Source organism: Condylostylus longicornis, unplaced genomic scaffold (genome assembly GCF_029603195.1).
Source record: "Condylostylus longicornis isolate FDR11 unplaced genomic scaffold, ASM2960319v2 ptg000030l, whole genome shotgun sequence".
Taxonomy (NCBI): Eukaryota; Metazoa; Arthropoda; class Insecta; order Diptera; family Dolichopodidae; genus Condylostylus; species Condylostylus longicornis.
The window spans coordinates 196,915-222,516 of record NW_026577999.1 but is presented as its reverse complement, the minus strand read 5'-3'; the positions used below and the strand labels follow the sequence as shown (position 1 = coordinate 222,516).

At 30.7% G+C, this 25,602-nt stretch overlaps 1 protein-coding gene across 1 annotated transcript; it reads right to left on the bottom strand.

The window, feature by feature from the left end:
- Nucleotides 1-393: 393 nt before the first annotated feature.
- On the bottom strand, nt 394-3,363 carry LOC129608086 (uncharacterized). The gene is made up of 3 exons (XM_055519409.1): nt 2,303-3,363; nt 1,805-2,164; nt 394-1,621 (listed from the first exon to the last, which is right to left on the bottom strand). Exons 1-3 carry the CDS (start codon nt 3,361-3,363, stop codon nt 394-396), a joined length of 2,649 nt encoding a protein of 882 aa, XP_055375384.1.
- Between the last annotated feature and the right edge of the window lie 22,239 nt (nt 3,364-25,602).

The following is a 25,602-nucleotide window of genomic DNA, read 5'->3' as shown; positions in this document are numbered from 1 at the left end:
GATCGCTCTCAATGAAGTCTCTGTGAGTCCTGTGGGCCAACTTTAGCCCTGCCCCGTCCTCGCCAGAGAGAAGTCGGTAAGTCTCTAGCCGAGCTTCCTTCCATATATGGAGGTGCAGTGGCGGCAACCCGACCATCACTCGATAACTCTATCTATATGGGTATTCCAGTATTACCCACAGATACTTTACCTCCCTGGAGTAACGAATACGTTCACCAAACAGAATTGTGCTCGTTAATCTATCCCTGCTTCTGCGTCTGGTGAAGGCGACCAAATTGCTCTTGCTTGGATTTATATTAAACCCAACGCCTTCACACCACCTATCCACAACACGTAGATATTGCTGTAGAAGATCAGAAATAGTCTTTTCTTTTCTTCTTCTTTCTTCTGGCGCTACATCTCGTGGTGAGATTTGGCCTTCTTTACAATTTGCCTCCATTCTGCTCTATTTTCTGCCTCTCTCTTCCAGTCGCGAACCCCTAGTGTTCGCAAGTCACTTTCTATGCCGTCTATCCACCTAGCTCGTGGCCTGCCCCTTCCTCTACTTAACAGTGGCTTATATTCGAAGGTTCGTTTTTGTTTGCGGTCTTCATGCATCCGTGCTAAGTGGCCAGCCCATCTTAATCTTTGGGACTTGATGTGTTTTACAATATTTTCGCCATGTATTGATTGATTCAACTCTTCGTTCGTACGAAGAAGGTATGCTCCATCTTCAAGTCGTTTGGGACCAAAAATCTTTCTTAATATTTTTCGTTCGAAGATTTTTAAGTTATTTTCATCACCCTGAGTCAGAGACCATGCCTCGCACCCATAAGTCACTATAGGTCTGATGGTCGTTTTGTATAAAATGGTTTTTAAGTTTCTTGATAATAGTCGAGACTGAAATAGTTTCTTATTTGCGTAATAACTTCTATTGCCATTTTGAATATTTTCATTTATGCAGGCGTGCATACTATTATCATTAAATATCGTTGCACCCAAATACCTAAAATGCGTAACTCCTTCGAAGTTATATTCTCCTATGGTAATGTTTTGTGGTGCTCTTCTTCTTTCATCTCGACTCATTCTCAAATACTTTGTTTTTTCTTCGTTAACCAAAAGACCTACCTCGAGTGCCATCTCAGCCAAAACGACGAACGTTTCAGCCATCGTTCGATAACTCTTTGAGACAATGCATACGTCATCTGCGTATGCCATTATTTGGTACGGCCTCGTGAATATGTGGCCCCCATTTTCTAGCGTTCCAATAGCGTGTTGCAAAACCATATTAAATATTAAGGTTGATAAAGCATCACCCTGCCTAACTCCAGCTTTGACTGCAAATTCTTTAGACGTCTGGCCTTGTATCAATACAGAAGTTTTGGAGTCCTGCATTGTCAGTAACGTCATTTGTATTAGTTTGTGGGGTATACCGCGTCCAATTAATGCCTCACGTATCTTGCTTCGTTTTACTGAATCAAAAGCCCGTTGAAAATCTATACATAGGATATGTAGATCCATGTTATATTCGTAACATTTCTCCATTGTTTGCTTCAAAAGGAATATTTGATCTACAGTAGAGCGGTTTTTCCTAAATCCACATTGGTATTCACCAATGGTTACCTCACTGAATGGCTTTAATCTATTGTATATGATGTTAGACAATATCTTGTATAAAGAATCCAGCAACATGACACCCCTGTAATTGCTACACAAGGTTCTATCCCCCTTTTTATGTATGGGAACAAGAAGCCCCAGTGTCCAGTCGTCAGGCATCCTTTCATTGCACCATATATTGCAGATCAGAGTGTGTATATTATTTAACAATATCTCCCCACCACCTCTGACCAGCTCAATCGTTATGCCGCTCTTTCCCGGAGCCTTATTATTTTTCAGCTTATCTACAGCTTTCCTTAACTCGTCAATCGTTGGCATGTCTATAACTGGCTCCAGAGGTACATTATCGTATACGTTTTCTTCATCTGCACTGTAACCTTCATTAAGTGTTTTCTGGAAATACTCGACCCATCTATCCATAACTTTGCTTTCTTCAACTATAAGATTACCTTCTGAATCTTTGCAGACATTAAGTTTCGCTTGGTAACCTTTAGTCTGGTACTTGGTTCTTCTATAAACTTCCCTAGTGTTGCCTTCTAAGTGTGCTTCTTGAATTTTTTCTACTTGTCTTTTCATCATTAATTTCTTTTTCTTTCGACATAGTTTAGTAGCATATTTCCTCTTTTGATTATAGTTTTCGTGGTTTGATCTTGAGTTTCTATTTAACATTTTTTGTCTCGCATCATTTTTAATTTTAATGGCTAACTTGCATTCGTTATCAAACCAATCTATGTTTCGTTCGATCGGCTTCCTTCCTACTACTTCGTTAGCAACTGTGTTAAGGGTGTTTTCAATTCGTTTCCACTCTTCATTTACTGATTCATTTTCTTGAGCGTTGTTATTGGCATTAAGTATCTCGTTCACCCGGGATTGAAACCGTTCTCGAATTTCGGGGGTTTTTAATTTTTCGGTGTCCCATTTGATTCTCTTAATGCCTCTTTCTTTGGCAACATTAGCAATTCTTTGTCTAAGAACCAGTTTCACAAGAAAGTGATCGCTGTCACAGTTTGCTCCTCTACATGATCTAACGTTCAATATGGAGGAAGCTCTTCTCGAGGAGATCAATACGTGATCAATTTGATTAACTACCTGTGAACCCGGAACCCTCCATGTTCCCTTATATATATCCTTTCTCTCGAAACAAGTACTTTTGACTTTTAATGCAGCTTCACTGGCTAATTGACACAGGCGCAAACCATTCGCGCTCGTGTTGTCATGTAAAGAATGTTTCCCAGCAACTTCCAGCACAAATTCTTCCTTTCCAACTTTCGCATTAAAATCGCCCAAGAGTATAAGAGTGTCATACGATCCTGCCTTTTCACACAATGTACTTAGGTTATCATAAAAAACATCTTTTTCTTGTTCTTCGGAATCTTCTGTTGGTGCATACGCAAATATAACTGTAATAATGCAGAATTTCCCTTTAAGTCTCAACGAGCACAGCCTGCTATCAACGGGTGTAAATCCTAATATGTTATTTCTTAATTTTTTGTTTATGATAAACCCTGTACCGTACATTCCTCTTCTATTCTCGTCACCACTATAGTATACTATATATTCCTGTTTATTAATTTTTCCATATCCTTTCCATCTGGTTTCTTGTATAGCTAATATATCTATTTTATATCGCAACATTTCATATGCTACTTCTTGCATTTTTCCAGATTGTAACATTGTTCTTATATTCCAAGTACCTAAATTTAAATCATTGTCCTTTAAACGTTTCCTAGTTCTTATACCATTATTTCCATCCAATATCCAAGGCATTTGTAAAGATTGCATAACACAGTTAGTTTTTTGTAGTGTCCGGGTGTTAACCGTACGACTAACCCCCAACCTGGAGGACCGGGTCATTTGATTTCGGAGTTTTCGTCTCCTAGCCTTTGAGAAACCAATCTCCTGACGTGCAAGGCAGCACCACCGGCAGTTGCTTCGTGATTTTTTCCTGCATGAAGGAGTCTAGATAGCTATGCTACCAGGCCTTCCCTACAGGTCAAAATCCTACTCCCTGCACGCTCTACCTATTAGCCCAGTATATTGGTTACCAGGAGGGACCACGAGGAGGTTGGTAGAATGCGGTTTACCCCCCCAGATCAGAAATAGTGCTCTCACATTTTCCCCGTACGACGAAGGCCACATCGTCGGCGTATCCCCAGACACGTGCCCCGAAGCAATTGAGAGCAGCGATTAGATCATCCACTGCAATGGACCACAGGTGGGGCGAAAGAACCCCGCTCTGCGAACTCCCTTTTGCAGCAGAAATGAAGACTGTATCGTCAGCTATAGTGGACTTAATAACGACCCCTTTATCCTCCACCATTACCGTTGCCTTTGCCTACCACTAGTAGGTGACAGTGCGGTTTTGGCCCCCTAAACACGATTAACTTAAAGTTTAATACAGGTACCAAGGTTTTTTGAACTTCTAAATCGTGTGTTGAAGTGATCCAATTGTATGAAAGCTCCCTCTAAGATCCAGTCCTTTGACAAGGAAATTTAAAAATAAGGAAAATAAAAAAAAATTGTAGAACACTTAATTCTTTGTAAATATATGCAACATTTGAGCTAATTTGAAATCTTAAAGTTATTTTGGAAGTGTTCTACCAAAATAAATTTGTTAAAGAAAACTTTGTTGTTGAAAAATGCAAAATATTCAATTTCTTTTTTTTTGAATTTGCTATGTAATATATGTCAATTGTAAAACATTTGTTTTCATTAAATTTACTAGAGCTGAACAAGAAAATTTCTCTCATATACGAGTACCTGCAGTAAATTTGGTATATAGCATGTAAAGACTTAGAAAAAAGGAACAAAAAACGTTTTCATTGATGTTAATCCTCTTCGTCATGTTGATATTGATCGTATTGAAGCTGTGCAGAACCATTCCCTTCGATTCGGTCTTCGTGGCATGGGTTGATCAGATCCGTTTAGGTTTCCCCTACTCGCACGAGCCAGTGACGCGTATATGTTGCGCGAAATTATCTTGTATTTGTTTGTTTTTTGTACGAACATAAGTAAGAGAGTGCTTAATGCCAGACTATACGGTAGTATTGGTTTTGTTTAATTTATTCCTAGTTTATGTGACGTTTTCTATTTACTCGCCGTACAAGAGTCGTATACGTTGTATTTTAGCTGTTTAAGTTTTTAATTTACTTGATAATGTTGAATAAATATTGTTATTATTATCTTTTTCCTCCACCTTTTTTCTTTCCTTTCCCTTTTCATCTATAAATAATGACGGTTTCAGTTATAGCCACTTTTGTTAGCTAAGTTATGTTTACTTTGCCTTACTAAAATGCACTAAGCAATCGTCTGATATTAGCTTCATCCTCTTTCAAAATAAATTTGATTGATTTTTTTTCCATCCATGAAGTCCGGTTTTTAAAGTTTTTTTCAATGTTATACATGGGGAACGTTAATCCTGCTTTTCGGTTCGGAAAATTCGGGGAAGTTCAAGCTCGTTGCAAAGCTCGTTGTTTTAAAAATTGAAATGAGTAACTTGTTTTGTTTTGAATGAACTTGTGAAATAAAAAAATTCAAATACTAAAATATTTTCAACACCCTGTTAAATAATAATAATATTTAATGCAGCCGTACGTAAATAGATGTACATAAAGTACTTATGCTTGTATTATGCAAAAAAAAAAACAAAAAACTTACACATTAGCTGAACTCAAATAAAATTAAAGTGTTTTGAAATTCAACCTACAGAGAAGTTTTAAATTCGTTCTCGCCATTTGTAGTTTCATAACCTGTGCAAATATTGTATAAAACGCTTGCAAATTTTCTAATTTTTATGCTTTTAATTATTTATTAATACGCATGAGTGTATGCACCATAAACAAGTGTTTGAAATGAAAAAAAAATGAAAATAACCTAATACTTCATTATAACAATTCAAAAGTACAGCTATTTTGTATATAATATGGCACTTTAAAGTTTCTTAACACTGTTTCAAATTAAGTTCAGTTCAAAAGTCACCAATAAAATTCGTTATAAGGGTCTACCAACATTTTATAAGGAAAATGTATTTAACATTAAAGAGAAGGTAATTTGAATGCTATAAAAAAAATTATTTTAAAAATCTGGTCAAAGTAAAGTGTTAACTTTCAAAATTTAGAAATTGTAAAAACTAAAACTTAACAAAATTAAAATAGAAAATATAAAATCGGATATAAATTTGAAATAATTGTTAATGTAGGGTGTTTATTTTAAACACCATAGTATTTAAAACTTTAGGCAACAAACAGAAAATTCATTGAAAATTTTCGGAATTGTTCTTAACGGAACACTGGCGGGACGTCGAATTGTGGGACCTTGGTAGCATTTTTCAAGCTTCAGTTCGAGTGTGACCGGTAATAGTCATCAAACAACTTGAAGCTGAATGTCCACTTACTCTGGCAATTAACTGGTCTTCTGGAGCTTTTCGAAGCGAAAAACACCTTTATGCAATATATTAGAATTTTAATATTTCAATGAAAATTTCTCGGTTTAATTCAATTTTCTTCAATTATCATAATTCAATTCATAATATTATGCTTGTTGCTGTTTTCAGTGCTAAATTTAATAAGCAAAACAATAATTTGTAGCATTGTGTTTTCAAAAAATTCTTACAGCACTATGAAAATTTTTTAAATTAGCCACTCATAAAAGTTGTTTGAACAATTTAAAAAAGAAAAACCCACTGCAAAAATTGTAAACTTTATAAAGTTTCAGTAATATTTTTAATAATTTTTGTATTTTTGCCCGTACATAAGGTGCCTAAATAGTTTTCAAGTCTTAATTCTTTTATTTCTTAAATTTTTAACTTTTCATAATTTTATTGTTATAAAAATTTAAAAGTTTTTTTCTTTTTTGTGAAATTTCTTTGTTCCACCAGTTACTGAACCATTTTTCTGACACTTTTATATCCTGAATTTTAATTGAACTCCAAGAACAAATAATTGACATAAAAATCACACAAAAAAATCCTTGACATGTTTTTATATACAATGAAAACGCATATAGAAAAATGTACAATTATAATTAACGTAAAAGCTATACGCTTACTTGCAATGCCATGTGTTTTGTTTATATAGACAGTGAATGCGATAACAGTTTTGACACAAATATAAAGGGTGTCTCTTTTTAGGTCATTTTAAGGATTCTATTTGAAAAATTTGAATTTTATTTTGAAAAACATTTTTTTCAAATAATTATTTGAATTTGATTTTAATTTATATTTTTAGTTGCATTAAAATTTTCGCATTGAGTGATGGTAAGTGTGCTTATATAACAATACTAAGTTGTTTTAGAAACTGACCGTCATTAAATCCTTTGACGACACCTCAAAGTTGTTGTTGTTAACGCCGATAATGACTATTTGAGTAATTTTTTCAAATTTTTACATGATTATTTTTGACAGCCGTTTCAATCTTATCGCTTTCTGGCCGACTTTTAATTGTGTAAGAAGAAATTTTAAAATATTTTATAGTTAAAAATGTTAGGAGTTTTATTTGACATCATTTTGCGTACAATTATCGAGCACATTTCATTAAAATCTTAAATTTTCCAAGTGTGTACAATGCTAGAATTCAATAATTAAATCTCGTACTTTCTGTTATACTTAGTTTTTGAAGTTTTGTTAGTTACTCTCAACAGTTTCTTCATTTTTTTTATAAGAAACATCAACTTAACACAACTATAAAGCGTAAAGGCTAATGAAAACCGGATGATAAGTTGTCGTTTATTACTCACTGAGTTTTTTTAATAGTTTTTGTAATTTTTGCTTTTGTTTTTTTTTTATAAATTGAATATTTTCCTTACAAATATTTTATTAAGATTTTTTATATTAGAATAACAACACTTATTACTACTATAACTACAATTTATATAACAATGTATTGAAGTAAAGAGCTTTATTGTTTAAATTAGTTTAATACCATGACCATTGGGTTACGGTTTAAGATTTTGTCCAAGTAGCAAGCAAACTTTTTTTAGCAATTACTCTTGTGTACTTTAAGTTGCTTTTTTTTTTATTTTCTTATATTTATTTTACTTAATTATTATATGTTTTAGTTTTTTATTTATATACTTGTATGTATGTGTATACTTCTAATTCTTTTGTTTGCACTTATATATTGTACATTGTTGTGTTCGGATCCTTTACAGAACAATATAGCTTTTCATCGACATTTTTAATTAAATCTCAAAATATTGTTTACTTTACCACACACTGAACTCTTCATAAGTAGTTTTAGCCACCACACTACTGTTTATAAAAATAAAAGGTGGGTATTGTTTTCAAATTTACAACAATTTTTGAACAAAGTAGTCCGCTGTGCTAGAACCAGATTATTTGGAATGGGCTCGTTTAGTGTTTAAAGAGAAAAGTTATTATTCAAGTGGTCAAAAGCTTGACTTAAATATTTGATTTCGTGCTAGATTTTAATTATACTACACTTATAATATATTGAAAATTAAATTGCACGTCGCTTATGTGATGACCACGTCAGTCATTCTTTATCGTATTTTTCTTTTTTTATTTTATAAAATTTGTTTTAACATTTCTTTTATACTTTTTTTTTTATTTTATTGTGTACTTTGCTTTTTGTTAAAGCAAAACAAAAATTTTGAAAGGATAAACGATATTTTTTTTATTATATTACAACTTTATTCTAGGTATAATAAAAAATAATAAGCTAAGCTATTCAAACTGGAGTAATTTCGATGAGTAATTCATATAAAATAATTATTTTGTACATTATTTACAATGTACATAATGTTTTGAAAAAAAACAGCACATATATATGAGCTTCCTTTTGTGTAAATATACATTTATATAGTCCACTTGCAAAGGAGTGAAATTAAGAATGAGTTCAAAGCGTAAAAAATTAAACTTATACTTCAGGAATTGTTAGTTTGTAGCTAATTTTTTTAAATTTATATGGTGTTTGTTGGTGTAATTATGTGTTTGACTAAATTGGAAGATTTAAAAATTAAAAATCGTTTAATTAAATTTTGGAAGAGGGACAGCAAAGCTTCCATTTTGTTAATATTCCGTTCTGATTTCATTGCAGAGAGAGGCATTGAAGATATTGATCTAATTTTCTTATTACCTCTTGATTTTTATTACGTACTACAAACCAATATTCAGAATTGCTACTTCACAGTACCATTTCATAGAATGTTCTACAATTTACAACTGCATACATAAATGAATATTCATATAATTATTAAAATATAATTTGAAGAAAATTGCATATTTTCAGGCGTTGGAGCAATTTTCAAAATTTTCTCTTTTCAGAATTTATATTTTATGAACATACTTAATGTAACCTTTCCTTATATTATTCAAAACAACTCTTTCCAAACTCTTTAAATTTCTTATTTAGCTTTATCAATGAAATGCCCTAAATTTTTCTTAAACAAAAAATTTTTAAAGGTATTCAGATGTTGATAGACTTCTAGTAAGTAATGAAAAAATTTTATTATTTATATTTTGTAAAATGAAATCGTGTAAAAAATTGTACGTAAAACGTTTACAGAATATTTAAAAAAAAAGTAAACCAAATATTTGTACGCATTTCAAAGACGGTAAAAGTTGAGTTAATCCAACCCACTATAGGTTGGAATGTAGCTGTTTTCAGAACATAATATTTAAACCAAAAATACAATTAATCTTGTTAAGGAAAAACTGATTATACGGAAAATTACGTCATTTTTATTCGAGGCATAATCGGCACGATGGCATCGGAATTGGTGACGAATTAGCACGAAGTGAATTCGAGATCCCGTTTATGCAATTTTTCTTCTATGGAATACTAATTTCTTACATTGGAGGCAGACTTGGCCTACTGCTTAAAGGGAAATGTAATCTTCGAGGGATGCAAATACCTGAAATTGTTTCTTCTATCTTGCTCAAGGAAGTTTTCCTCAAAGTTGCTGGGGCTTTTTTTTTTTTTTTAATTGGTATGAAAAGAAAACTGCCTTTTATTCGGAATAAAATAATTTTTTTTATTTTTTGCTAATATATTTCGTGCGCTACAGACGCACTTTATCAAAGCTGATTTTCTTCTATTGGGATGATTTGGGGCTCTTCGAAATCGAGTTTGTACTGTTACTGGCTTCTCAACTGAGCATTGTCAGGTAAAATATCTTTACATAAACTGAATAAATCTGACTCTCTTTTGATTAGGTTCTGTCAATATAATGAGGAGAAGGTTATACGTATTTTGTGTAACAGTCCTGTTTTACCCATCTGGGGGCATTGATGGTTTGGGTGGAGTTTTTTCAATATTGGAATCTCCGTGTATTTGCATTGATCCGGAATAGCTTTAGGGGGACTACAATCAGAAGTGTAAATATCTCTTTACCCATTTCTTTCATATTGATATAAATTTCAAAAATTTCAAGATATATAAATTATAAAATGTGGTACTATTGCTGTTTAGTCTCGAAAAATTATATAAGATTCACAAATTTCTTAATTTAGAATTTGCGATGCAAACAACAGAGGAAATCTTAAAATATGTATGAAAAATTTAAACAAAAATTTTAAACAAAAATTTAATTTAGTACAAACTTCTTAAATTATCTAAATAATATTTTGGCTTTAAATATTTCTTTTATGTAGTAGTGTAGTACTTACGTACAAATTAAATTATGCTATGATATCAGGACTAATTTTCTGCAAATGTAAACCCAGTAAACAAATTAAACATCAAAATACTTAATGTTACACACATGGAATATGTACAAATAAATTATTTTAATGAAAAATAAAAAAAAAATTTATAAAAATTTACATACATTCTCTATTTTTGGTTTAAATATTATATTCTGAAAACAGCTATAGTTTTTTAATAACAAATAATGGGATTAAATCGTTATGAATTCATTCAGTGTTTACGTAAAACATTTTAACAAACTTACAATAATGGAAAATTACATTGTCTATATTATCGACTTACACACACATTATGTACATGGATTGAAAATAATCTATGTCTACAGGTATAGGGGTAGGTAATAAGTATAAGCCATGTTTGCATTGATATGAGAATCTACTCCAACAAATTACGAGTATAATTTTTATTTATAGAAAAATACACACACACTACAGGATTCTAAAATTATCATGATGCCAAACTTGTTTCATGTTCTTTTTTTTTTTTCTCTTTCTAAATATTTTTCTTTATTTATATTTTATGGGAATAGGTGCTTCTAAAGAACCAAAGTTATTTTGTTATTTCCGTTTCTTTTCCATATAGAGTTTTTCTTCCAAAAATGCATAGAACTTGAGGACAATGAAATTTCTTAAAGAGTAAAATTTTTGTATTGTTATTAAATAAAAATGAAAATATTCAATTTTCTTCATTATTTTTAAGAAATTTAAATTTTTAAGAACAAAATATTAAAAATATATTTTCTTTCCTATAATGTATTTGAAGTCAATTTTATAATATTTTAAATATGCTTCTGCTAATTTGTAATTTTTGGTCATGTTAGTCTTGGTTGGCTATTTTGATAACATCGGAGTTTTCCAGGAAAAATTTATCATTCCGGATAGTTATTAAATGTATTTTATATTTTATATTAATTTGACTCTGCCTCTAACCGGAAGTACCTGACGGAAATCAGAAAATGGTAGATATAAATCTGTTGTAATTTTCGAATTAAATATTAATGAAACCTTAAAATTCGAACTTCAACACCAGTAAATTTTTAATAGCAGAAAAATATAAAGTTTCGAATTATATTTCTTCAAAATTTTTGGGGACTTATCAGTCGCCACGGGATTTTTGCAAGTTATTGAGCATTGTGTTGAATTTTTTATAAAATGGTTTTTTGACAAAATATATTGTTGCCAGAAATCGAAATTTTTCTGTATTTATATCATTTTATAACTGTTATACAAAGGCTTTCCAACATAGTTTAGATTCAACGATTCATAGTAAGCCAGAACAACTAAATTTTTTGTATTAGTAGATACTTTTATTTATTTATTTTTAAACAATAATATAAAATGTAAGACATGTACAAAAATTTTGTATAATAATATTTGGAAAATAAGAAAAATTGAAAATAATTTTTTTGTTTTTGTTTTCTCTTCATTTTAAAATTCAACTCAAGTAAATTTAATTTTCGTTATGCTTTTCTTGTTTTATTTTTTTTTTCTTCGTATATATAGAAAAATTTTAACATTTACAGACATTTTAATTTAAACATTAAGAGAAGTTGATTTGTTCAGTAAACCATACAGATGAATAAATTAAATACCAAAAATTCTTCCATGTAACTCTTAATATCTCATACATACACACAAATGTATAAAGAGTAAGCCAAAAAAACAAAAATTAAGGATAAAAAAATCAGAAATTGTTTAAAAAATTTATAAAGTGCCTAATTTTATTATCTATTTTATTTTTTATGTTGTTTTTTTGATTTATGGTATCCAAAATAACTATAATTCTTATATTGTGATACAAAATAGAAAAACCAAAATAATATCATATGGAGTGTGATCCCATACAGCTCATAGTTAAGAAATGAATTGAATTTTTTCATTTAATCTTTTATTTTAATAATGTATAAAAAATGAAACATTTGTAAAAAATAAAAACGAAAAAAAAAAAATTATTAGAAAATTAAGCTTTTCCAATTTTAGTTTTTTTTTTTGTTCATCTAAAAACGAAATTTTCTAGTGCCAAGTTTCCAACTGTGTCATGAACAGTTGCCTGAATTTTTGTTTCTAATTTTCATTTTGTTTTTGAAAATAGATTAAAACTATTTGTAGTACAGTGGTTGTAATAAAAAGCAAGATTAAAAAAACTATAATGAAAAAACAAAATATTTAAGTTTTTTTTTATAGGAAAAACTGTCAGAATCGATTTGGAAAGGAAATTAAAAAGAAGAAGCACACGAATGTAATAATAATTAAATTCCAAAAATTTAAAATAAAAATAATTATCGTTCTAATCTTAGAATTTTAGACATTTGTTAAGTGGGTAAAAATTATTAATAACAAATCCCAATCATGTCCCTTTTTACCCCAATTCATGTGACCTGTGATTCATGGTTCTCTTATATGAGCCTTATTTCCAGGTCACTGGCAGTTCACAATTTACATCCGCTGCGAGCCGTGAGACAACGACGATACTATGACTAAGCTGTGGGCCTCCGTGATCCCAAACCTACCAATTTATGGACCAAAGTCCGTAAGAAGCAAAAAGTTCTATATCCCGTGGAAAACTTCCAAATCTCCCCTAGTCACATTCGCGTTATCTGAATTATGAAATTGTCACTTTTCACATTAATTGTTATGATTTGAGAAACTAACATGGTCTCCATCAATGTTAATGACTTTTTTACCGCTGCACTAATAACCAGAACAAAAGTAGTATGTCGAAGGCCCTTTCCACATTAAGGAAGAAAGTTTCAATAACGTCCGAGAGCTATTTGTTTTCCACCTCCAACGGACGTACTATTTCTTCAGTTTGATTTTGCTCCAAAGGGGAGCTCTAATATGATAATGAAGCATCCTTTTCATCGTTTTAAGAAGGAACAATGTCAAAATTATTGACTTGCATGACGGGTAAAATATCATTACAACCAAAGGACCTATAAGAAACGAGGGACAGCAGAATTACATATCAATAGCCCATTTAATTTTCTTCTGATTAAAGATTTTAGCGAGAGATTGCTGATCCTACTTTTAATCATGCAGTACCTTCATTAGTATTCCGTTCTTATCCTGACCTTATCACCACACCATAAGGAAGATCTTAGAATATCTGTGTCTGACTTGTGCATTCGAAACACCTGCTTCATTTTCGGCTAGTTTTCTCGCTAGACAACCGCCGCTGCTGACTCAGTTCCCAGGTAATCTTATCACTGTTTAACTGCTTGTTCTCCTTTTTTTCCACTGTGGCAATTTATAAAAAGAAAGCATTAGTTTTTCGCAGTAACATTTGAAAGTTATTTTACTCTGAATTTCAATTATCTTTAATTTCAATAAATTTTTAAATTGTCTTATAAAAGACATATATTAGTATAACATGCAGAACTAGGTATGTACATCAAACAGATAATGGACTATTTCGATAATTTGTCAATATTTATTATTAAAAAATTAATGGAAGCATAATTAAAAGGTTCTCATATGAAAATGAAATTATTATGTACATACATTCAAACTAAAAGTAAAACTATATTTAATTTTTATGTTTTTATGTTTACTTACTCCAATTTTATTTACAGTGTTTCTAAAACCCAATGGAGACCGTAGAAGAACCGGCAAATACAAAAATCTGGCTAACAATAATGTGTTTATGAAGTGAAAACCTTAGGAAAACCTAAATTTTCTCTTATGAAAATTTCAAAATTATTATAGTTCGAATTTTCCATTCGTATGCAACATTAAAGCTTTTTGAATACTTCCAATTTCGTAATTTAAGCTTCTTCCAACCGGAATAGAGTAAAAATATGGAAGACAATTTGAAATTCCTTATGTAATAGATTTTTTTTGTTATTTTTTTTTTGTTTTCCTTTTCAAGAAATTGTCAAAATAATAATGCCAAACCTCATAAAAATTCTCTAAGTCATAAATAATTTAAAAATAAAATTGTTTCGAAAATTTTCATATATTTTCTGATATTTTATTTTGCATTTAAAAATTATATTTTATTTTTATATATTTTGTAAAAAATTACAAGTATGTGTGTATATTTTGTTACATAAGTTTCCTCTTCAAAATATAATATATTTTTTTTTGTGTTCATTTTCCATGTCCTTCATTTTAATTTTATAAAATTTCATGCTAGGTATATTTATAGAGATAATATAAGTACGTATACAGAAACTACTAACTATTATAAAATGTTTAAATGTATTGTACATTTTAAAAGTGCTGTATCCTTTAAGCATCTGCATGATAGCACTTAATGCCACAATTTTACGTAATGGTAAATATAATTTTTATAACATCTCTATAATATGATATCAGTTTAGTAGTTACGAGAAGATATTGTAATAGTATATAGTAAGTGTGTAACTACATAACAATATACTATTTAATAATATATAAATGTTATATAGACAATTTATACACATACTTCGTTTCATAATACTAAGTAGCCACGTATTGTAGTTCAAATTTTTACTTAAATTAAGAAGAGTGCATTAAGCTACGATCACAATTTTTTTTTCACCTCTAACTCCCAAAATCTGTCTATAACTTTATAACTAAGACATAGACTAGTTTTTTTTCCCTTTCGGCTTTCAAAACAACCGTACGATAACTGAATTTTTCTTTTCGCCTATGCTCGATATCCAAACTGAAATGATAAGAATAATTTAGGAAGACCGAACAAGACAATTTTAACGGCAATATTTTTTACTTAAATGCATAGTATATCGAATCTTTTTCAATATTTGATTTCCGAATTTATAAGTTTGTCTTAAAATTTCCAATTCTAATTCGGCTTCAATTAATTCTTATTACATTGTTACGTAGCGCTATAATTAAATTTTACTGTTTTTCACTCAAATTTTAAAACTTTAACGGTAACACTTTTGTAACGGTAATAATTATAATGATAGTTTGTTTCTACACAATAGGTGTAATAGGTAGTAGGTAGGTATATTTAAAATTAATTGTCATGTTTTTCAGATTTATTGTCATGTTTTACAGACAATTCGACACTAATAATTTATGCTGTAACCAATTGGTTCATGCTTTACTGAATCACTCTGTTTGTATGTATACACAGAAAAAAACTAGTTTTTGTTATTTTTTTCTTAAATTTTTTCTTATAAAAATAAAATTTATTAAAATTGTTTTATTATAATATATTATTATATTATAGTAAAATTGAAAGAAAATAGCGTTAAAATAATAAAAAAATATAGAATTTTTAGTTTCAATAATTTCAGCTGATACCATACCACTTTTAATATTGTTGTGACTTTCTTTTCAAGTGAATAATTTTTTTTTTTCTATTTCAATTTTTATTCTCGTTTTCCAATTATAGAAACGTTTTGTGTTAGCTTGTAAGAAATGTATTTTGTTCTCTATTATTTAGTGATTATTATAAAATTCTTATGTAACAATTTTATAGTTTTTTAATATTTTTTAAAATGTCCAACTCTTTCAACTTATACAATTTCATTTTTATATTTTACTCTTTTTAAAAATTTAGAAATGGAATTCTTATGAAAATTGTATATTATACCCACCTACTCCCTTTGTTAGTATGCAGAAAAGAGGCGAAAAAAGGAAAAAGAACGCAGGGAAAAATATCTAATAAAATATTAATAGGAATAGGGTTTGAATAATATAATAATATTTCTTTTTGAAAAAGGATACCTTAAGGAGTTTTCCATTCAAAAGCAGGTGTAAATTTATTAAAATTATTGTTACTATAAATTGGAAATTTTAATACATTTTGTTTTTTTTTTCTTTTGAATTTCGGACTTAAATTCGATTTCTTGCTATACGAAAGCAATTTGAAATTTTTCTTGTATATTTTTAAGGTTTGAGTATTGAAATTTCTGATTTTATATTGAGTTAGTCACATCTAACGATTTTCATTATTGTCACAAGATACCTGTTGATTGTTTTATAATTTTAGCAATCTTTTCTATTAACGAAAAGTGAGAAAAATTTGATTAAAGTTTTAAACACACTGAAGCACTTATTCCATGATAAGCTAGATATTTTTTTACTACAAGAAATTGTAGATTTTCATCTTCCGTTTGGATTTTTTGGAATCTTCCATTTGAAACTGATTATAATATGTATTTCACTGTTCCTTAAAAATTAAAATTTTGCACGAATTCGATCCATAATTCAGGATTCTACCGGGATTTAAGTATCTTCTTTTAAAATTCGTATATTTCGTTAATAGCTGCGATATTCTAAGATGCTAGAATTGGGTAAGCAAAATTACGTAATTAAATATCATATACAATTCGACATCCTTATAATTTGGATTTTATTTGTATTACGTATTTTTTTTTTTTTTCCTTTGTTCACTCCTAGAAGGAGCATAGGGCTAGTGCATGATTTCTCATGCACTAGTTTCATAGCGTCATAGGGTTTAACTAGGTAGGTGACTAGCCTGCCGTAGTTTTTTATTTATATATTAATTATTTGAGATTATTAATATTTACTATATAATAATATTGCTATAATATATATTACTATATAATAATATTGAATATAATTTTTATAGTGACCTGAACGGGGTTTGAACCCGAGACCCTTCGGTTAAAGGACCGGTGCCATAACCACTGCACCAATGGTCAGATAATATTAGATTGTATTACGTATAGATGAACTTAATAATGTGATACGGTATTAAAGTTCGTAGATCGTGTTGCCACAATAATAATGCAATTATTTGAAAAATATTGTTATTAACATTGATTTGCTTAATAATAATATTTGAACCTGAGCGTAGAATGCATACATAAATAAAAAAATTTTACATACCTACATACATGTATTTAAATTATAGACTTGCATAAAAATAATTTCAACTTAACACATTAACCTTTTTATTTACTTTTAAAACTTTTATTTACAACAGTGTTTCATAAATAGATAATAAAATTATAATGAGATTAACTTTTTATTATTAAAATATATGTCAGCTATTTTAATGACATTTTATTAAGTTACTATGACATTAATTTGACAATTTAAATTTTTAGTTTTTGTTTTATTCGAAAAATTTTGTTTACTTTTGTTTAAAAATTACAAAAAAAAATTATTTTTTTTTTTGTCCTTAACATTTTATAAAAACCACACACACATACACTTAATTACTCTTGTAATTATTTCAGAGAGAGAGAGAAAAAAAATGTGTTGTCATTTATTATTATGCGATATATGAAAATGTCATGTTCTCTTCAAATACATTACATAATAAAGAGTTTAAAAGTTGATGCAAAAGGAGGAAAAAATTTTGACAAGCTTGAAATTTTTTTTTTAAATAATATTTTCATTTAAAAAAAAAATTAAACAAATAGAATAAAACAAGAAAAAAAAAATGAGCGTCGGTTGCTATTCTGCATGAACTCACGAAACTCTCCTGTTGTTATTCTTCCAGAAATTCAATACATGAACACATGTTATTGTTACACAGGTTATGTTACAAACCCATAACCAATACGTAATATCCGCAAATTATGCATGTTCGCTACATAAAATCGAGGGCTCAAAATCGTCTGTCAGCCTCAAGTGGTGAGTCCTAGTAATGGCGGAGGTTAGAAAGGTACTTGAAATGAGAAAAGTTACATTCGTGTCGTGGTCACGTCTCGCGGCGAATCCCTTGCTTTGTGAATTTCAGCTTGATATCTATACGTCAGCTAACGATAGGCGTTCCAAGTCAAGGTTGAACAGCATATGCTGATGACTGCGTGGATAAGGGGAAGCTTAACCGTTAATATGCGAACTCTAGATACCAGGAGCCCTCCAGTTTAAATTAGCCTTCCTATGGTATGACTCTGCTTTTGGGTGACCGTATTTCCCGTGGCACTCGTGGGACCACAATGAGCAAAACAACAAAAAACAACAACCAAAACGATAACAGGAACATCAACGGCAATAACTTCAGCAAGGACAAAACAGAGAACAAAAAAGGCAAGGACAATAACGAGGTAGCTGGTAATGCCATGATCGGTGCTCCAGAATCTTCGGAGTCAGAGCTCATTCCGACCGACGCAGAGGAGGAGCTTCATCTCAAGCCGGCAGAGGAAAGAAGCATCATTTCTCTGGTGCCTCTAAAAGACGTATACATCAGGTATGGTACGTCTTCAGAAGAAGCCCGCTAATACGAAATGAAAAGGCTTGAAAAGCTGAGGGCCTGCGAAACGGTTGTTAAAACCAACCATCCCCAGAAGAGAGAAAGGTAAGAGAGTAAGACTCCTGGCCTGTGATGAGAAAGAAATGATATGGCTGTAAGGTGCATCCAAATAAATCTACAGCACTACATCTAGGGATGTTCTGCCCCATAGATTTATGAAGGATCACCTCGACATCGCCCTAATTCAAGAGCCTTACATAGTGAAGGACCAGGTTAAGGGCCTAACAGGTGAGCTATGATTATACAATTGGGGGTAGGCCTAAGACCTGCATCTTGTTTAGTAAAAGACTAACATATCTTCCCATTTCAGATTACTGCTCCAAGGATCAGGTAGCTGCGTTGGTGAAGGTAATCATCGAGGGTTGGACCGAGTTTGTTGTATGCTCATCCTATCTCCCGGCTGATTGTGCCTATTCAGACGAACAGTTGAAGGATCTAGTGAACTTCTGTGGAAGAAGTAATGCCAATGTCCATCACACCGTCTGGGGAAACAGTAATATAAATAAAAGAGGTGAGTTCCTACTTAAGTTTATATTTAGTAATAAATTAACGATTAGGAATGAGGGCAATAGGCCGGCATTCACAAACACAATTAGGGAAGAGGTTCTTGACATCCCCCTTTGCACTGAGTTTATCAGTAATAGAATTGATGGAATGGCATGTCTCAAATGAGACATCTGACTATAGACAGATTAGATTTCATTCCTGCTTTTGTCAAACCAACGGTGGATGTCGAATTGGCCGTCGGGGCCTTGACTACGACTATCACTGATGCCTACTCGTATCATGACAGCAGGTGGCAGGCTGTGTCCGTGTTGGAATTAAGTGCTTTCAAGGCTTAGATAGAGGACCAGAAAGCTCTTCAATAGGGTCAAGTCCTCGGGTTCGCGGAGGGAGTATAAAGACCTTCTCACAATATACAATAAGGAAATAAGGAAAGCGAAAAAAACACTCATGGAGGGCGTTCTGCAAGTGCATAGATGAACTCCCCATCAGAGGGTACTTTCCAAAACGTATGCTAGCGAGCTGGGTCTGATGAAACTGAATGATGGCTCCACGACCGAGAACGGAAAGCAGACGTTGGAGCTGATGGCCTCCACGCACTTTCCTGACTCGGTACTTCTTCGAAATCACTCGGATGCGGTCATTGAACCAGGAGAGATGACTGGCAATGCTCCCGTACGATCTTCACAATGGGCAGGCTTAAGTGGGCTTTGTTGTCATTCAAGCCCTTCAAATCTACGGGATATATCCTGTGTTTTTGCAGAGGGGTGATAAGTTTATAAGGGACGACGCACTAGGAACCAATCCGTTGCTTGAATTTCAATATGCCTATCAATCAGAAAAGTCTATTACACTCGCTCTACAGGGTCTAGTGAGGTTCCTCGGGAACTAAGTGGACGTGAGGGAGGTGGCAGTTGGGTGGTTTCTTGATTTTGAGGGTGCTTTTGATAACACCCCATATCGTGTCATCTGCGAGTCGTTACACAAATATGGGATTGATGCGACCACGGATATGGGTTGATCTGATGTTACGGGATAGGATCATTAAATCTACCATAGCTGACGAGACACTCTACATTTCCGCTGCAAAGCTGGAAATGAAGAGTGTGAAAGCTGAAATGGATGCGCTGATCCATTATGGTGGATAATCTAATCGCTGCACTCAGGGGCTCTCGGGCGGATGTCTGGGGCTACGCCGACGATGTGGCTCTCGTCACACGCGGTGAATTGAGGGGCACTATTTCTGAACTTCTTCAGCAAAATTTACGTGTTGTGGAAGGGTGGTGCAGATGCGTTGAGTTAAATATAAATCCCAGCAATAGCACTTTGGTTGCCTTCACCAGACGCAGAAGCAGAGATAAATTAACGAAGGAAGTGATGTACCTGGGGGTAACATTAGATGATCGCCCCTTCTGGAATACCCACATAGATAGAGTCATCGGGAGGGTTACAACGGCCTGGTGGACGTGGAGGAGCTTCATCGGTGTGGCCTGTGGCATAAGTTCTAGGATGTCATTGTGGCTATACACAGCCTTTGCTAGGCCCATCGTCACCTACGCGTCGAGGTCCAACAAGTGATTGTGCGGGCGTAGCTGGAAAAGCTTCAGAGGTTTGGCCTGCTTTGGAGTGACGGACTACTCTCACTGCTGCATTGGAGGTAATGATTGCGTTGCCACCACTGCATCTCTATATTGAGAAGGAGTTTATTAATGACTTACCGACTTCTCTCTGGCGAGGACGAGATGGGCGAAAATTGGCCCACAGGACTTACAGCGAGTTTATTGAGGGCGATCCGATTCTGATAATAATAATGTCGGATTCCTGTCTGCCACGGTACAATTTCGTCTGCGAGTAATTGTTTTGGACAGGGTTTAAGTGTTCGGGAACTGCTGTCTAACTCTCTTGGGGATGTTTTAGGAGCGGCGTGGGAAAGCTACAATAAGTCGCGAATGGCTGCGACGGTCCGATCATATCCAATTTAAATAGGGTTCTGGTACTTACTACAATAAATAATTTGTGAAAATTTGGTGAACTTAGCTCAATTAATTTTTCAATTATCGCTGGGACGACGGACAGACAAAGCTAAATCAACTCAGAATTCGACGCTGATCAAAAACATACAATTGAATCTATATCTCAGACCATTATTTCTTAGCGTTACAAACGGTAAGGCAAATTTAGTATACCCTTCGAACATACATTCGTACGGCTATAAAAATATTCGAAGGTGAATCACGGTTCTTGTTGCGTTAATGTGTAAGACAAATAATAGTTAAAAAATTTTATTTATTAATAAGTTCAAGAAATTTTTAACTTTGTGTTTTTTGTTATTTTAAACTTTTTTAACACTATTAAAAATTTTTTAATGAACCCAGAAACTCGTTTTCAATGAAATTTTCCATGAATTTTTAATATTTTGTTTGTTTTTTTTATTGTATCTCATATTAAATAATTATTTTCGTTTCAGGATTTAAATAAACAAAATATTTTTAATTTTAAATGCACCCATAACAATTTTCCTGATTTAAATTATATTTAGTACCTTTCCATTATAGCTGTTATCTTTTATTAAATTTATTACAACTTTGCTATGAAATTTATACAATCCTGTGACACCATAAATTTTATTATCATTTATAATTCAATAAATTGACTTTAATTGATCAGTAAATCATTTCAACAGCATAATATAAAAAGAAAAACAATGAAAAATGTTTAAAATTTTCATTCGGCAATTTAACATAAATTTTTCGAATGTCTTCATAATTTTCTACAATAATATGATCCCGATTCAATTCTGAAAATTAATAATAATTGCATTAATAGACAAAGTTGAAAAATATTTTCAGTTATTATTTTAATGTTCCGTAACATTTAAAATATTTCACGTGCTATTGAATCATGAATTTTTAATTTTTCAAGAACAACTTTTTTATAATTTTTAATAATTTTCATAAATTTTCCAGTCATCGAATAAGAATTTCATGTTTTTTTTTAATAAAAATTTTAAAAAATTAATTGAATTTATAAGAGTGTATAAGTATGTGACCTATAATTAAAGAAAAAGACTTAAAATTTGTACATAAGTTCTCTTTAAAATTTTGAAATGAATAATATTGTAGAAAACAACCAGAGGGAGCAAATTTCATGACCCAATTTGTTTTAAAGTTCATATTATACTTACGAATGCAAACATATTTAACATAAGCGCGTTGAGAACTTTGGGAAACTTCTCATATCAGAAATTTATTTCTCCCAACTTGCATCAGATCACTTTTCTCCTTCTTACACACACGTGTTCAAGAATTCAAAATTATAACACAATTAAAATCTAAAGTCACCATTACACAAAATTCGAACCGAGTTCGTATGAGTCCAGCACCTTAAACCGTCACCTGATACTATCCGCAAAAATTTTGGTAGAATTTTTTTCCAACATTTTCTATACCTAGATTTTTCTATACGCACAGTTAACGGATCAGATCCAAACTTCTATGCAATTTCAACTTTTTGTTTGGAAAAACCATATGGAGAAGCTACTGGAAGTAAAATCTGCCTGTGCACCAATTTCTGTAAATTTTTAAACAATATTTCTGCCGTAGTTCCATTTATTTTCCAATTTAATTCTTCTATATAGTGAAGAACTAAATAGTTTATTCAAATTTTACAGAATTTTCGATATACTGGACATGATGTAATTTCGATGAAGTATTCATTGTGAAATTTATTTTTTGTATTTTTAGTTAATAATTAGTACAGACTAGGTAATATTGCTATGACAAGGCTCATTGTATTTTTTTATTTCTCATATTTTGCACAAACCAAGTCTTCGTTGAGTATACGAACATAAGTACGTTTCAAATGTGTAGCTTTTCCATGCTCGAGGCGAAACATTCCATTTTTAAACGGATCTATCAGGAATTCTGATATTCTTAAATATGTATAAAGTTACAAAATAAGGCTTAATTTTAAAAGAATAAATGGCAACTTTCATTCAAACTGTAAACCACTCCTAACATGAAATGATTAATTTCATATTTTTGTCTTTTGTCCATGACTGAATTTATTTATTATGCCTTATTTTTATGGTATAGTTGTTGTGAAAAGATTGTAAATCCTTGTGTCTGTTATCATTTTGATATACTTTGTAAAAAAAATATAAAAAAGAAAAAATTAGCAGAAAATGCGTGAGTCAAGATGTCCCATTTATAGTAAATTTTTAATTCTTAACTTGAATGTTGTAAAATATTTCTATAATTTATTATTTTTCATTTTTCTGTTTATTTGCAAACAATAAATATTACATGACACATGTTATGCGTGCAAGGACGTTGATGCATTAGCTTTAATTATCCTTTATAATATTAACATGTTAAAAATATAAAAAATTTTAATAAGAGAGTGAAAGAGAGAAAATAATATTAAATACATCCATATTTCGTTTGCTGTATGATAAGTTAAAGGAGAGTTTTTCTTCCGGACAATTGCGAACAATTCAATTGGAATGGAAAATTTTTATGAAAAAAAAAATAGATTGAGAGAGAAAAAAAAGTAGATATACACAAAAGAAGGAAACCAATTGTTCCGCTCTGCTTTTTCCATTATGATTTTTTTATTTTTATGTTTTAAATTTTTCTTCTCTTTTTCAGATTTAAATTTACATGCTGCAAGCCATATAATTAAGGAAAGCATTTTGTTTTCACTGTAAACTATTATAAAAGGATAATAAAGAAAAATATTCTTGTTATTTTTTAATTTATGGTTAAAAAAAACAATAAAGGAAAAATAGAATTTACATTTTGTTCTTGTTTGTTGTTATAGATAGGTGTTTTGGTTGTCTTGGAAATATTTATGTGCTGAAAATGGTTAATTATTTACCGTGTTGTGCAGATTTTGTAAAATAATTAAAAATATATATAAAAAAAATTTACATAAAATGCATAATTTAAACCGATTAACATAAAGGAGAGCATGGAGTATCATCACTATCTTAATTGGCTATAATCTTTTAAAAAATTTAAAATTAAAATTAAGTTTAATGAATTCCAATATTAAAATACTCCTACAGTAACTTAATCTATTTATTAAATATGGCAGTAATATGAAATTCAATCAGTTTCATACAGGACCATCATCAATTTTACTCTTATAAATTTTTTGGTTGTCAAAATTGTTTTACAATTAAATTTCAATTAATGTATAGGTACATCATCGTCTATCGATATTGGGTTTTAAATTCATATTACAAAAAAATATTTTTTATAATAATTGATGGAGGAAAAAAAAAATATATCAAATATTTCCATTTAAAATTATACTTGCTCCATTTATTTTGAAATAAATTAATTTCAGGTTATTTTCTTCCACATCAATTAAATTTATACTTGCATTCATCTACATATTTTTTACATCCTGTGATTAAGTGAAAATTTTCTTAAAACTGAAATGTTCCAACAGTACCGGAATAAACTAAATTAATAATAAATGCACTTATACTCTGTATGTATATGTGATGGACGTAACTTGAATAGTAGAAGTTTTTAATAAAAGTACAAACAAGTACACAAGAAAAATTTGTGAAACTTAGAATAATTTATAAGACTAAAATTTTGTTGATTGTTCTTCAAATGTTTACTTTCTGCTTAATATTGCAGATGACCTTACTATTCGAAAAATAAAGTAAAATATTGAGTAACACAATACATGCTATGTGTATTGTAGTATACGTTTACGTTATGTTCAGAAGAAGAGAAAGAGAAGAATACTTCTCCTTCTTAATTTTCCTCTCTTACGTTGCTAATTGCGTGTGGACTCGTATTGTCTATATTATAATAATGGAGGATATTCAAATAAGCTCCATTAATCTGAGACTGTTGCACTGTAAAAAAAATTTTTATATTTTTATATTATTATCTGAGATAAATAACATACTTAACCGTCTTCTTTTGATTTCCAAAATTCGAAAATCACCTGTTATTTAAATCCAGTAAATAGTCAAGGCCTTACTTTTTGAAGATTTAATCCAACTGCAAATTGAATTGGACGAAGAATACGTAATAATCCTGTGCTATAGATTAAACGCTACATGTTTTCTTGAAACCAATGGTCCATTCGCAAAACCATTGGTCGGACAGTTTAACAAACACAATTAAATTATTAAATTTTAGGAAAAAGAGATAAGGAAATCCTAATTTGCTTTTATACAATTCCATCTTCAGAGATTTTTAAACAGATACAAAATGGAAAACGGATAACTCCAACTTCTTCTTACATTTGAATTAGGTTTAAGATATGAAAAATCGAAAAAAAAAATATTATTCAAATTTTAATATCTGAACACCCGTGCGTAATGCTAATTTTCACCATTTTTACAAGTTCATAAACATAATTTCATATATATACACATTTATACCAACAATATAGATCTAAACGCGTGTCCCCCATCCATATTATGTATAACATCATAATTTTTCATATTCTATTAAATTTAGTTAAGTGTTAGTTTGATTTTACTTCATATTTTTCGAAGAGGGGTTTGAATAATTTTTCTTTAGAATTATTACATAATTAATATCATAACAGTATAACAGTATAACAGTAATTCTCTCATCATATTCATTTATTATTATAAATTTTCACCATGAATACTATTAAT